This window comes from Strongylocentrotus purpuratus, unplaced genomic scaffold, assembly GCF_000002235.5.
Source record: "Strongylocentrotus purpuratus isolate Spur 01 unplaced genomic scaffold, Spur_5.0 spur5_scaffold_5, whole genome shotgun sequence".
NCBI classification, from domain to species: Eukaryota; Metazoa; Echinodermata; class Echinoidea; order Camarodonta; family Strongylocentrotidae; genus Strongylocentrotus; species Strongylocentrotus purpuratus.
In genome coordinates, this window is record NW_022145611.1 from 34,426,348 (window position 1) to 34,440,630 (window position 14,283).

The 14,283-nt window shown below is 37.1% G+C and overlaps 1 protein-coding gene across 1 annotated transcript; it reads right to left on the reverse strand.

Moving 5' to 3' along the window:
* Nucleotides 1–450: 450 nt before the first annotated feature.
* On the reverse strand, nucleotides 451–10,882 carry LOC585260 (transcriptional repressor protein YY1). Its single transcript, XM_785095.5, is given in 6 exon segments — nucleotides 451–1,530; nucleotides 2,538–2,639; nucleotides 2,641–2,697; nucleotides 3,320–3,380; nucleotides 4,780–4,978; nucleotides 10,240–10,882. Coding segments are annotated over 6 exon segments (1,203 nt in total). The 5' UTR covers nucleotides 10,814–10,882; the 3' UTR covers nucleotides 451–1,320.
* Between the last annotated feature and the right edge of the window lie 3,401 nt (nucleotides 10,883–14,283).

Here is a 14,283-nt window from a genome sequence, read left to right on the forward strand (position 1 = left end):
ATATATTAGTGCTGTAACATCACGGATATCTCCAATTCAGTTTAACCGCCAGTCAAAACCGGACGGTTTTCGGTTAAACGATTTAAAATTTAATTTTTTTTGGGGGGGGGGGCCGACTGGAAGCCAGGTCCGTGTGAAAAAGTGGGAAGGACTTTCATTTAACTGCGAGGTGCAGTTGAAGGCGCCGATTTGTGCTTGTGAACTAGTCACAAATAATAGTAACAATGTCGTTTTTAGAATAATGTGTGAGATCATTAATGTAAATTAAAAACAGTAGAGGACCTAGGATAGAACCTTGTGGTACGCCATGTGTAAAAATTGGATGAATTATTATTATAAACTACATATTGAGACCTATTACAAAGATTACTTTCAAACCAAGATGACAGACAAATTGGAGGGTTGTTCTAGTTTCCGAGTGGTGAGTCATCACACCGATTACTGAGCTGGGAGACATTGCCAGGCATAGTGCCAGGTGGAGGGGCATAAATCGAAATCCGCCATGGGCGGTCGGATACCGGACGGTTAAACGTTTGACTACAGCACTAATATATATTGTAAAGACTGCTGAAAAGAACAATAACAAAGGCATTCTTTAAAAAGTCTATTTCATCATAACCTCAGAAAGTTACTGAGACATAATATATTCCTTAACATTATCATATGAAAAAAATATACTGATAATGTATTTGGTGGCATAGATGCTCTTCACTTGTCATGACTCATGACTGAATTTAAAATTGTTTATTTACAATTAAGTCCATTTGACAGAGTGGTGCAAAGGTTTCAATCGAATTACAAACTCATAGGTCACACTAAATGTATGTATAGATATTTACATTGCCAGCCAAGAGTGAGTGGTGTGCATAAGACAGAAAGATGTACATGTTAGAAACATGAATGTGACAGTAGACAAATGACGGATGGGAACATTTAAACAATCAGCATCTACTGACAACAAGATCAATTTAGGAACATTAATATTGAACCTTTGATAAAATAGTCAGGTAGATGCATCCCGGTTCTTCTTTCATCATCTGTAGCTATTTTAAATGCACAAAATATAGAGGAGAGAGAAAGAGAAAGAGAAAGAGAGAGATAAAGAAAGACATGGAGGGAAATAAAGAGAGACAAGAATGCCTTTATTTGTTAAAGTTCATACAAGTTCTCCAACCCAAACTGTTGCACTGCTCACTTGATCAATTACAGTCTAGGACTGATGTCAATGGAGCTATGGAACTCTCTCTTCACTTGGTCAGGTTAAGGCTAGGGTCACTTACATCACATCTAAGCTCTACAGCTAAGATGTGTTGACTACGTTCACAAAGGCAACGTGACTACCACTGTCTGCTGCTGTTGTTTAGCCTTGGCATGGGTGAGTATGTGTGATTTCAGGTTGGTAGATTGGGCAAACTTCTTGTTGCAGCCATCGAATGGGCAGACGTATGGACGGTCCCCTGTATGTATCCTCACATGGGTGCGCAGGTTGAAATCCAGTGAAAATCTCTTCCCACAGCCTTCAAATGTACACTAGAGATAATATTGGGAGAAGGGAAAAAAAACAATCAAACTTATGATAAAATGGTACATTCATATATACAGAGATGCCAAGTTCAGAGACCTGGTAAATTTTACAACCCCCCCCCCCCCAAGCAAAAAAAAAAATTGCATATGATGCGGTACGTCCCAATTAACCACTATCGAAGGAACCACAATGACAAACGCGTTCGATAGTTCATTTTTATTTTGGTCTGAGAGCTTTTCATTTTACACGTTTGGCGGGAGGTTTTTCATAAACCGGGAGATTCTACATCGTTTGCGGGAGAGCGGGAATCTCCCACTACAATCTGGTGGAATGGCGGGAGAATGAGCTTGGTGGCGTCAAGGTTGACAGCCCTGTTTAAAGTGATTACATTACTTGTTGATTCTGATAGAACAAGCAATATACCGTATGTAAATGGGCAATACATTTAATGCTACAATGTAAATCTATCCGAATCATAAATTCCATCAGTATACTGGTAGGTTATAAATCTTCCATAGAAAACCTTCGTGAATAGCAAAATGCAATGTTACATAGTGATTACCTGGTATGTTTATATAAAAAAAGAACCATCTGCTCTATTAAATCATTGCACATACCAGGAACAACTACTGCCATTGATTGCATATGCATTACAGCTCACTTCATGCAGTTGCAATAGATGCAACTTTATATCATGTATCAAAGTACAAACACCTGCTTACAATGTATAATTACAGACCATCTCTCAGCCAAGAACTCTATGCATACAAAAAAAATGGGATAACAATGAAATAAACATAGGTCACGAGGGAAAAGCACACACAGAATAACTAATGTTACCCAAGTGCTTTATTCACATGAAGAAACCACGATTAGTACATACAGTGGTATATTATTAACCATTGTATCTTGGTGTTGATCAGATTTTCACCTGGCTGAACTACTGTGTACTTTCAATTCTCATCTTTTATTACTGATATGGGTTAAAGATGGATAGGAAAATAGTTTGTACCTGGAAAGGCTTCTCTCCAGTATGGACCAGTTGATGTCTCTTGAGTTTAGAGCTCTCAACAAAGGCTTTACCACACTCTGCGCATACATGTACCCGTGGGCCCGTGGGTATGTAAATGTTTCCTCATGGCTGAATTGTCACGGAACATCTTTGTACATCCCTGGTTCAGATAAAGAGAAAGAAATTACAAACAATGTACATGTGCATACATGTATGACAGTACTGAGGAATTACAAATATCAAATGCACCATATCTAATTCTGCATCATGTGCAGATCATGGTGAAGAGTTATTGAACACTAAACAGAGAGTAAATTATTCAAAGTGCCTGCAAAATAATACTTTTATTTCATTTTCATCTCTTCATTATACATCTCCATGTAATGCAAATTCTGTTCCTTTACTTATCAACTATTTTCCTTCTAAACCGCTTAGAGGCATTATGCAAATTTGCGGTATAGAAATATCTTATTATAAATTATATTATTTTTATAATCTACATATAGAAGGGTTTCATCAAACCTACATTTCACATCTTATAACTGATCCGATGATTGAATCAAATTTAGCAGATGAAATATGTGAGTGCAAATTTCAGGAAGTGTTACATGTAACAAGTACATGTTCCAATTTCAACCTTAGAGATTTTAATATTCTTAAAGATTTCTTTCAAACACCTTGACAAAACAGAAATGTACAGTGTACACTCTTATCAAGAAAAAATGTACGCAACTTGTAAATATAAAGGATAACTTTGACACTGAGCTCATGCTTACATGTACCTTGTGAGGACAGGCTATTGTTCTTGGCACATCATCATCCTTTGGCTTCTTTGGTTTAATCCTGTTTTTTAAAGACAGAAAGTAAAAGTTAAAATATTTGTTCAAAAATTCAATTACTCGAAGATATAAGATGTATAGTACCAAAATTGAACTAGACTCCCTAAGAAATTCCAGTGAATTTAGTTATGTAAAACATACAATTCAACAAAGGAGTACTAAGCTTCACTAAGCTGCAGTGTGTACAATATGCAGTTTTCATTTATGTTACATAATGTACCGTCAAGAGAGGCAAATCTAACTTTATTATTATTGCGATGTAAAAGGTTCTAGTCATTAGCTCAGTATCCTAATGTCCTCCATTATATGATTACAACAGGAAAATACACATTTCCCTGTTGCATTTATAAACTGAACACAGTACACACATAGAAAATAATTTTAAAAAACACAACAAAACAAAACAAACAAAACAACAAAAACAAACAACAAATGTAAACGTATCAACAAATGGGAACTTCCTGAGAATCTTACACAGAAAAAACCCAAATGAACGGTAACTACAGTAGGGGTAGAGAGCTTGCTCTTTCTGCATTAATTGTCCATATTCATTAGTCAAGCACATATAAAAAGTAAACATGTACATGTACAAGTAAGGCTTTGTTCAGATATGCCACTGCAAAAAACCCCAAAAGCCAATGGAAAACAAACTGACTGGAAAAGTGATAGAACTCATACTGTCAGGATGATTACAAGTGCAGCTTGATTGTTTCTCCTCAACTCCATTTGCTAATTACACAACTAAAATATTGTTTTTTAACAAATTCCTTACGGACATCATGATTGCAGTGTTGAATACGCTTACCGGTATATTTTTCTAAGTAAGTTGATTTGAACTGAAAGTGCCCTGAAGGAAGTTGATATATCTCTCACCAAACAATTATACATTTTAAAAGTGATAATTGTTATTGTAGCAGGAAATAAAGGAATAACTTTGAAAGTTGAAACCTTACAAATCTACTGATATTAATGAAAAAATGCTAGATGTGAGTGAAAGAATGTTAGAATATGAGTGAAACTGCACTTGTCAATATTCAGTTAGTAGTACATCACTCAAAAAACAAACTACCAGTACCAGTATGTGACAAATAATCACACAACACAACTACAACAGATTTACAAAGATTAGGGGCAGGTGATAAGTAGATGAGTAGATTAATTGTATATAATATGAATGTTTGTAGATGTGTGTAGTAATGTTGATGGACCTGTGCCCATTTGGGGGCTACTTTTCAAGCTTGCTTTCATGAAAATAACACTCTTTAATTGTTTTGCATTGAACTCTATGCAAATTTTGGGGGCTCTTTTTTTAATTTCGGGGGCTCTTTTGGGCATTTCAGGGGCTAATTCGCCCCAAGCCCCTGTACATTTTTTTCCCTGGTCACAATATTACACACACACACCTTGCAAATTCTGCTAACTGTTTTGGATCACTTAGATCGATGCCTGGGATGCCACCAGGTGGTAACTTCTTTCCAGTGAGGTACTCTGAGTAGTCTGGTGGCTCACACTCAAAGCCAAGAGATCGGTCATGACATGCTGGTGGTGCTATCACCTGCTGAGGTGGGGTCACAGGGTCATCTGACAGCTGCTTCTTCTCTTCTGTTTAAAAGAAACAAAATTCATAATATTAAGTCAAGCCTGTCTCACTAGGATGTACATGTAGGCTATACATGAATGCAAATTTAATACAAATTCTTCAATCAAAAAAATTACACTATATAAGTATTTTAAGTAGACATATCATATGAAATTATGAACAATGCGTCCCAGAAAAAAAAAAACTAAAAAAAAAACTGACATCGTGAACAAAATATTAACTGTATAATGATTCCTTGCTTTACATAAAGTACAAGTAAATTATTTCCTTTGATACACCAATGACATAAATCTACACATGCTTCACTGAGCAACATCATTTAAAAAACTACTGGGCAACACAGTAGATGTGATTTTTTTGTTTTTTCAATGACAAATTGACATGAAGGTGTTTTTTTTATAGCTTGCTGTCTAACCAAGAACATGTACATGTAATGCAGTGCAAAGTGTCATCTCAAACATGTACATAAACAGAAGAGAGTCTATATTTTGATCGAAATCGGGAAAATACACAAAAATACAAGAAATAATGATACTCTGTAGTAAATTTTTACCCTTTTTGCTTTCATCTCTTGGGATAAATTGAGCATATTTTAATGCATGACAATTTCATCTTTAAACCATCTAAAAATAGACCATAACAGGGATGAAAGTTTTTAAAACAATTTCTTTGTGACAGACAGAGCATCATTATTTTCTTGTATTTTTGTGTACATACTGTATGACACAAATAATTCAATGTTGATAATCTTTCATCGCGGCAATAAATGAATAATAATGAAAAACAATTAAAATAAAAATACTTAAGAGTTCTCTTCTTCACTATCCTTGAGGCTTCTCTTCTTCACTGGTGAAAAAGAGAAATGATTATTATTTTAATTGTTTTAATGATTATTTATCTATTTTGAAAGTCGTGCGAATGTGCAACTTGTCACTGCTCTGCAGCCAATTGCACAGAAGCTGGGAGAGTAACGCGACCAAAAAAACACAAAAAAACCCAAATTACACTACATTTACACTACAAAAAAGGTGAATTTACATGTGTAGCTTAGCAACTACCAACAAAACATAGGAATGTGAGAAAAATCTATGGTTTTTGCTTGCAGTGTAAATAACGTTGAGCCATTTTCTTGAGATCTCTTAGTTAATTTCAAGATAAAGTTCCATACCTATCAAATACACTGTAGTACGGTATATGTACGTGTACATGTAGACTAGAAGATAGATCTAACTACATGTACTTTTCTTTTTCATTCTTACAAGAGGTGATTAATTAAAAGGCTTTCAAGGTTGGTAGTTTGGTACACAAGCTGTAATTACATAACACTGTAAGTTGGGGTTTTGATCGGATCGGAAGACCGGAGCGACACTCTCGCACCTGTGATCGGTATCGACAAAAATAATCGGCGAAAAAATTGGCCTATTTTTTTAATTTTTTTAATGACAACAATTTTCATGTTTTTGGCTATCAAATGCTCAAAAAAAATTCATTTCTGGGATTATTTTGTCATTTGGAGTTGCCTAGCTGTAATGATCTTAAACCACTTGTTTTACTTTTTTTGCTTGCTTTATCATTAATTTGCTAGGATAATCAACAGTTTTCTTCATGGGCATCAATGCAAACAAACAAAGTAAAGTATGCATAAGTTTTGTCACTGTTGTTGATGTTTGCGGGCACTATTTTAAAAATGTCATTTATTCTATTTTAGACACCCTATTATTATTATTTCCATTATCATTTAGTACAGAAATGATTTGAAAAAGAGTCGTAGCAAATTCAACTATTTATTTCACCATTTTCAATAATTATAGATATGAAAGAGTAATGTTTCTGATGTCAAAATTAGAAAATGACAAAATTTAGTAATTTACTTTGGCTTTGCACAACTATTAACATTAATTCTTGGTCTACTGGTATAATGTCTAGACTCTAAAGTCTACCATTAGTCTTAAAGGCAGGCTTTTACTACTTCAGCCAGAATGGATTAGACTGCCCAGCGAGCCAGCAAGGTCACCGTGACAGGTGGCTATCTCATTAACTCAGCTCTCATTTAACATAAGAAAAAGAGGATCATGGGGGACCAACAGGCACCGATTGGGGAAGTTTTCTAGAGGGAGCAAGTAGCTAAAAGTAGGACAGTGTGCCTTTAACGGGACAGGCAAGAGTTCTTGTTTAAGACTGCAAATTCCTTCAAAGTGCATGGTTGTTGCTCTTATTCTTATTTATGACCTTTCTAGTGCCTTTGTAGTTTGTGGGGAACTAGAATTGCTATGCAGGTAATTTTAGACCCCAAAATGTGTGAAATTTGGATTAAATCCAATCATACCAATTCAGCACCACTTAAACAAAATATGGTGACCGTTAATTAATTATTAATTAATAATAACAATACACAGGCCGGCTGGTTGTGCGTATTATAAACCAAAACAAAAAAGCTAACAAAAAGCCAAAATTGGCATTGGCTGGAATAAAACGTACATGTATGTATAAGGCCCTATCTTGTTTTTTTCAACGGCTGGTTTAAAATCATCAAATATACAATGTAAGAATGGATAATTCAGCCGTCTCTGAACCAATTTTGATCAAGCAAAGATGATTTTGTTATTTAAATTATTTGCTCTTTCAAATTTGACCCTTAGTTTTTCATTATCTCACCATAAAATTCTTTTGTGTAGTGCCCTCTATACCAAAACTCAATTAGGCCTATCCATTTAAAGGGCAAGTCCACTCCAAAAATAAATTACTTTCAATAGATGCAGAAAGTTTAAACAAACCAATCAAAAAAAGTTTGAGCAAAATTGGATAACTACATGTAATAGAGAGTTACACCTGTATGAATTTTTAATGACATGAACAACTTTGAAAATCACAAGACAAATTGGCAACTCACTCATGAGTCTGTGACTTCAGTCACGTCACTGCCTCACTATCCACTAATAGCTTTTTTTCATATTGATAATATAAATTTTAAATTTTCCCCCTTAAAATATATTTTCCTCACACCAGCATCCAAGTTATATTGATAGTAATGTTTTTGTGTGGATGCACTAATATAGAGTAATTTTTTTCCAGTTAATTCATGAAAATGTGCATTTTGATAAACTATTGATATAAAATCAATGCTTATGAATATACACATTATAGTATCAATTCTTCAAAGTTCATAAAAGATATTGTGAAATGTCATGCACGCCATATGATACAAATAATATAACCTGGGCAAAGGCATGGGGGAATCAAGTTGTATGGAGGATGAAAAGGGAAATTAATAGGATAAAAATATATACCGGTAAAGCAATTGATAAATAGTAAGACGATGACGTCACAAACTGATAACAAAATTTGCAATTTAGGTAGTGATTTTCTAAGTTCATAGTTTTTCATACTTCTTTAAAATGTCAGAACTTCCTTATTAGTTAAATATCTGGTTTTACTATTTTGTTTGCTCTGCTCTGTTCCTCTTGTTTTTCTGCATCTATTAAAAGCAAATCAATTTTTGACTTGTCTAAGCCTTTGGGAGCCCCAAAGATATGATTGCAAAATTTCACATAAACTGTATCATAATGTGAAAGAGGATGTCATTTAAAGATAAAGACCAGTTATGGTCAGGTCATGCAATCGCATTGTGAAAGAAAAGTTGTGAAATGGATCAGAAAAGGTTGATCATCTACATGTACATGTAGCATATAATTATTTGTGTGTACTGCAAGGTTCTGGAATCATCAAAATGATAAGAAATTTGGCCCAGTCTTGGTAAAGTTACAAGGACTGTACACAGAAAGATGTATATGGGACTATGCACACGTGCGCGACACATGAGTTATATCTATCAGGTCCAAATAGATATAATAATTTACCAAATATATCAATTAGTAGGCGGTTTCTCAGCAAAATTATTATGATCACGTATTACTATTAGTCAAAACATATGCTTTCACATGATTGGTAATAAGAGCTTCCATTTCATTTTTTGAGAGGGGGGGGGGGGGGGCGTTTCCAAAACTGGTCTTTACCTGTAAGAGTAACAACACATTTCTGCATTGATTTTCAAAACAAATGTGTCTGAAGTCGAATATTGATGAAAGAATACAACATTTTGTTTTTTTGCGTCCAAAAGAAAACCCAAAATTATTCCTTTTAATATCAATTTGTCTTCAAACACATTTTTTTTTTAGGGGGGGGGGGGGGAATCTTTACAGAAGTTCGTTTTAAATGACATGGTCTTTCACGTTATTATGAATCTAATGTTAAGTGAAAGTGAAATGTAAGTGAAATTTTGACATCAAATTTTTGGCAACTTTGGGGCGGGCTTAGTTTTATTTTTATCAGTAGGTCTAGATCTAAATGTTCTGTAGAATTCCTTTTTTTGGTCTTCTTTCACTGTATGTAGGCCTAATACATTAACAAAAACACCATCCCAAATGTTTATTGGCATTTGAATTCAGAGCGTGAAAATGTTGCAGCCTCAGTCTAGTACTGTACTACTTACAATAGACAATGAGCCAACATATCTGATGCCTGATGGCATGAATGAGCACGCACAGCTTACAGCATGCACTACACACAAACACACAAAATATGAACTAAATGTGCTGTAATCCACGCCAGAGCTATCGGGCTAGCAAATGGCGGGAACACCGCACAACACCAGCAAGAGTATGGCAATTCCAGGGTAAGCCCTTCGAACACAATCGTTAAGACGGTAATTGGAGCAATAAACGGCCTTTTACACTAAAATTGTAACCCTATAAGTAATACAAATGAAATATTAAGAGTATTTTAATTACCGATGAATCAGTAAATGTAATAATTCCCCAACAAATTTCATATTTTCAACGAGTATCGCCAAACGACCCTCTGCCAAATTCGCCATCTTGAAAACGCCATTTTGTAACATGGCTGCGCCCATGACAAAAACATGGCGAAAAACATGGCCGAAATCACATCAAAACAAACCAAACATTCGAGATTTGTGGCCGATTAGGGCCTCTAGTTATTGGTGTGATCATTCATATTGAATAAGTTCTTTAAGATGGGCATTCTACTCGATGGAGACGCTTTGATATTTTGTCGAACGGCAAAATAGGGTGCGAGTTTGTGCGCTTGCGTTCGCTCATTCGTTTACACACATGATCACGGAAAAGTGAACAAACGGCATTGCAGCATAGGCAGCCGAGGGACGCGCGCTGATGGTAAGAGTTGTCGTGCTAAAATAGTGATAGTCTGACGGTTTCCTTATCTAATTAAAACAAAAATCACTCACCTGAAGCCCACATCGTCACTGAAAACTCTCCTTCGAGAGTTTTTATTTGAACTTGCTTGTGTTCCCATTTTCTTGTGTTCTTTTCGGAGTCAAATGACAACTCCCCGCTCGCCAAGACTCTCGTTCGAGAATTTTTCTTTCCCTTTTTCCGTCTGCTGGGACCGGCCAATGTTTCGTCCGATAAATCTGAATTTGGTACTGGAACAGGGACAGAGTCTGCATCAATAATATAACTTGAACCTGTTAAATCATCAACATCCCCTACAATTTCCTCTCTAGTCTGAAGAACAATTTCTTCACGATCTGTTAAATGGTGAATCGCATGATGAATCGAGATGGGTTGACATTCAATTCCGTCAACAGTTTCACATTCCACGGTTTCCACTTGTCCAATTCCATCTACCGGTATTGTAACTATATTTTCTGTCGTTATACCCTCAATATGTTCCATTGGTATGCTCTCAATCTCCACCTCTTGAACTGGTAATCCAATTTCGGTGTCAATGATGTCCGGATCATCCGCCATTTTGGGGCAAATGTAGGGCAATTCAATGTCAACTTCATCGGCGTCCATGTTGGATTTTCTTCTGCTTCCAGTTTTGGCAGCCAACTTCGTCGCTCTACACAGGGGGTCAATGACGTGTGACCGAAATCTCGCGATTTCTCGTGTGGTTCAGTCACGTGACCACTAATGCAGTGACTAGTCTGACTACCGAACGTCAAAATCTATTGGGTTTTCATCTGGTTATCTCTAATAGTTTCTGATATAAATTTGGTGGAGCTATATACCAGTCACTCACCTATGCAGTTCATGTGTGTACAGTGTACTTTTCACGGGTCTTCCACCAGGTTAGCTGCATTGTGACAATGGGGCTTACCATGTAGTATAATAACATTTGAAGTGATATCTGGTCTCCCCCCCCCCCCTCGGGGAGGGGGGGGGGTGTGGGGGGGGGGAGACTCACATATTAGGACATACGGGGGTGTGCCGCTCTAATTGGTCACTTTTTCACACAAAAAATCCCTAAACATGGGTCCCACTTTTAACAAAAATACCTATAAAAACGGGGTCGTTTTTTCTAAACCCTCAAATCACCCGAAAATTGTGAGAAATGGGTCTTTTTTCGAGAAAAATGACCCCTAAAAGTGGGTAGGGGGTTCCGAGGCTTGAGCGGCGCAACCCCGTCCAAACCAAATCTGAGCCCCCCCCCCCCCCCCCCCCCCCGACATGTTATTTCAATACACCGGTATAGCTCAGTGATACTGATAGTGATAGATAAATTGATAATAGAAATCAGATAAATACATAGGTAGGGAAACGATTGAGAACTTTTTTACATATCGGTAGGTGATGCGAATAATTTTAAAGTAGAAGTAGGATTAGTGATTTAAGTGGGGAGAATTGGGCGGCAGAATTTCCTAAACAATTATTCCGGGCACTAGTAAATAATGAATCGATCCTGATTTTGAGCAAGTGACAATATTTAAAAAAGGCACAACATTTGATGTTTAAAGGGTCATAACGTTTATAACATTACTCTTTATTGTACACGCAGAGAAATGGGATAACATGTTTTTGTTTGTACACGTTAAAGTTAGGAGGGGCCGTTTTCCCCCAATCCGCGATCAGGGGCGTCGCTAGACCTTTTTCAGTGGGGGGGGGGGGGGGTGTAGAGGCCAACAATAACCGACAAAACTAGCCACCAATTACCGACAAAATTAAATGTGCAATATCTACAAATTCAACCCTATAAACCTGGGATCGAAGGCTAAATTGTTTTTCCTATGGACTATCTATAGTACTTGCATATGCGCAAAATGGCCATTTACCTCGACGACATAAATATATAAGAATTATTTCTTCAATTTAGTCAGCATCGATTCGTTGTACCGTTTTCGACTCTAAATAAGTGCTATTAATTTTGTTTGAATTCAGTTTCCCCTTCTCGCGCGAAGCGCGGAAGCTTTGACGTTTCCTTAAATTATTAGAGAAAGAACACGATTCGTTGTACCGTTTTCGACTCTAAATAAGCCCTTTTAATTTGGTCTGAATTCAGTTTCCCCCTCTCGCGCGAAGCGCGGAAGCTTTGACGTTTCCTTAAATTATTAGAGAAAGAAGACGATTCGTTGTACCGTTCTCGACTCGTCTTAATGAAGTTTTCCCCTTCCGCGCGAAGCGCGGAATTTTTGGCGTTTCATCACAATATAGAGAAAAGAAGACGATTCATCTGAATTCAGTTTCCCTCTCTCGCGCGAAGCGCGAAAGCTTTGACGTTTCCTCAAATTATTAGAGAAAGAACACGATTCGTTGTACCGTTCTCGACTCGTCTAAATTAAGTTTTTCCCTTCCGCGCGAAGCGCGGAATTTTTGGTGTTTCATCACAATATAAAGAAAGGAAGACGATTCGTCGTACCGTTGTTGACTCTTAAACCTTGTTTGAATTTAGTTTCCCCGAAAATTTTAAACCTCTGATTTCTTTAGCTGATATTATAGGAAAGTGAAAATACAAGTATTGTCGTTGTAGTCACTCTCGAAGTCGTTACAGCGGATAAGAAGTCACAGTTCGTAGGGAAAAAAACTTGTCGGCCGACCGACAATATACAATCATCTCACCGACTTCAAACTTCTGCATTGATATATATACGGTATAGTACACGAGGATCGAGCAAGAATCCCGACACAGCTGACCCGACACAGCAACATATTTACCCGTGTCTTTCTTGCTCCCTCGACGAGACGACTCCACCCAACAACCCCCTTCTCTCTTTTATTCCCACTCCTCCTCTCTCAGACTCTTACTTCCCCTCTCTCTCCTCTCTTTCATCCCCCGTTTCTTTTGTTTCCCTTTCACTCCTTTTTCCCTTTTCTTTCTTTTCCTTTCTCTCCTCTCCTCCCTCTTTTTCTTTTTCTCTTTCTTTCTTCTCTTTTCTTTCCTTTCTTTTCCTTTCTTTTCTTTCTTTTCCTTTCTTTCTTTTCTTTTCTTTTCTTTTTTTTCTTTTCTTTCCCTTTCCCTCTCTTTTTTCCCTTTCTTTTTTCCCTCCCCCTTTTCTCTTTTTCCCGACGGCAGCGCAATTTTACCGACAATATCCCGACAGGTGGGGGGGGGGGTGTCGCACCCCCCACACCCCCCCCCCTTTAGCGACGCCCCTGTCCGCGATGGGTATAGAATTACACCATGGACTAGCTTACGACACATTTTGAGACTCTCACCTTTATCCGTCAACCAGTATTTTCTTTCTCCCACCGTATAATAAAGCATTATTGTAACCCACTCCTTTCATTTCGTTTGTCATCTCGAACCAGTCATTTACACACTGTCTTCCTATTTCGTGAGGCGCGCTTAGCGCATAAAAGAGTGATCAACCAGACTATTTTTCGTGGGAGGGGGGGGGGGGGGGAGGGGGGCCTTGTCACAAAGGTCATATCGGTGCTGCATATAGCACGCCCCTAAAGAATGGTGTATTTTTTTCTTCAACAGAAGATCACCTTTAAAATATTTTAGAGGATCGGTCAGAATTCTAAACCAGAACATTAAAGACATATAGGCTCATCCAGCATCCGGCTAGAGCAAGAATCGTCACGACTTTCACTACGATCTTGAATTTGTTTGAAAATGAGGAAGAAGTATTAAAATTTTTAAAAAATGCATGAATTATCATCATCAGCGCTTCTTCGCGTTGGCAAACCGTTTTCGAAGGACAGGCTGCCTAAATGGATTGAGGGTACTAAGTCCCACTTGCAGGCCACTAACAATTTAAAAGGTTAAAAGCCAACGGCATTTGATAGATGATACTAATTTAGAACTTCCCTCAAAACGAAAGGGCTTGAAAAATGTCTTTTAGTGGAAAAATAACGAGCATTAGTTGTCGATTCGACTCTAGTGATTGCAATCATGTTAGTAATAGTCTGATTTTCAGATTATTGTACCGAATGGATACGTTTTGTGCTGCGCAAAGATTTAATCAGTTTAATTTTGACCATTTACAGCTCAATTTATGTATGTTATTACCATAGAAAAAAAGAAAGAAAAATATATTGTGACA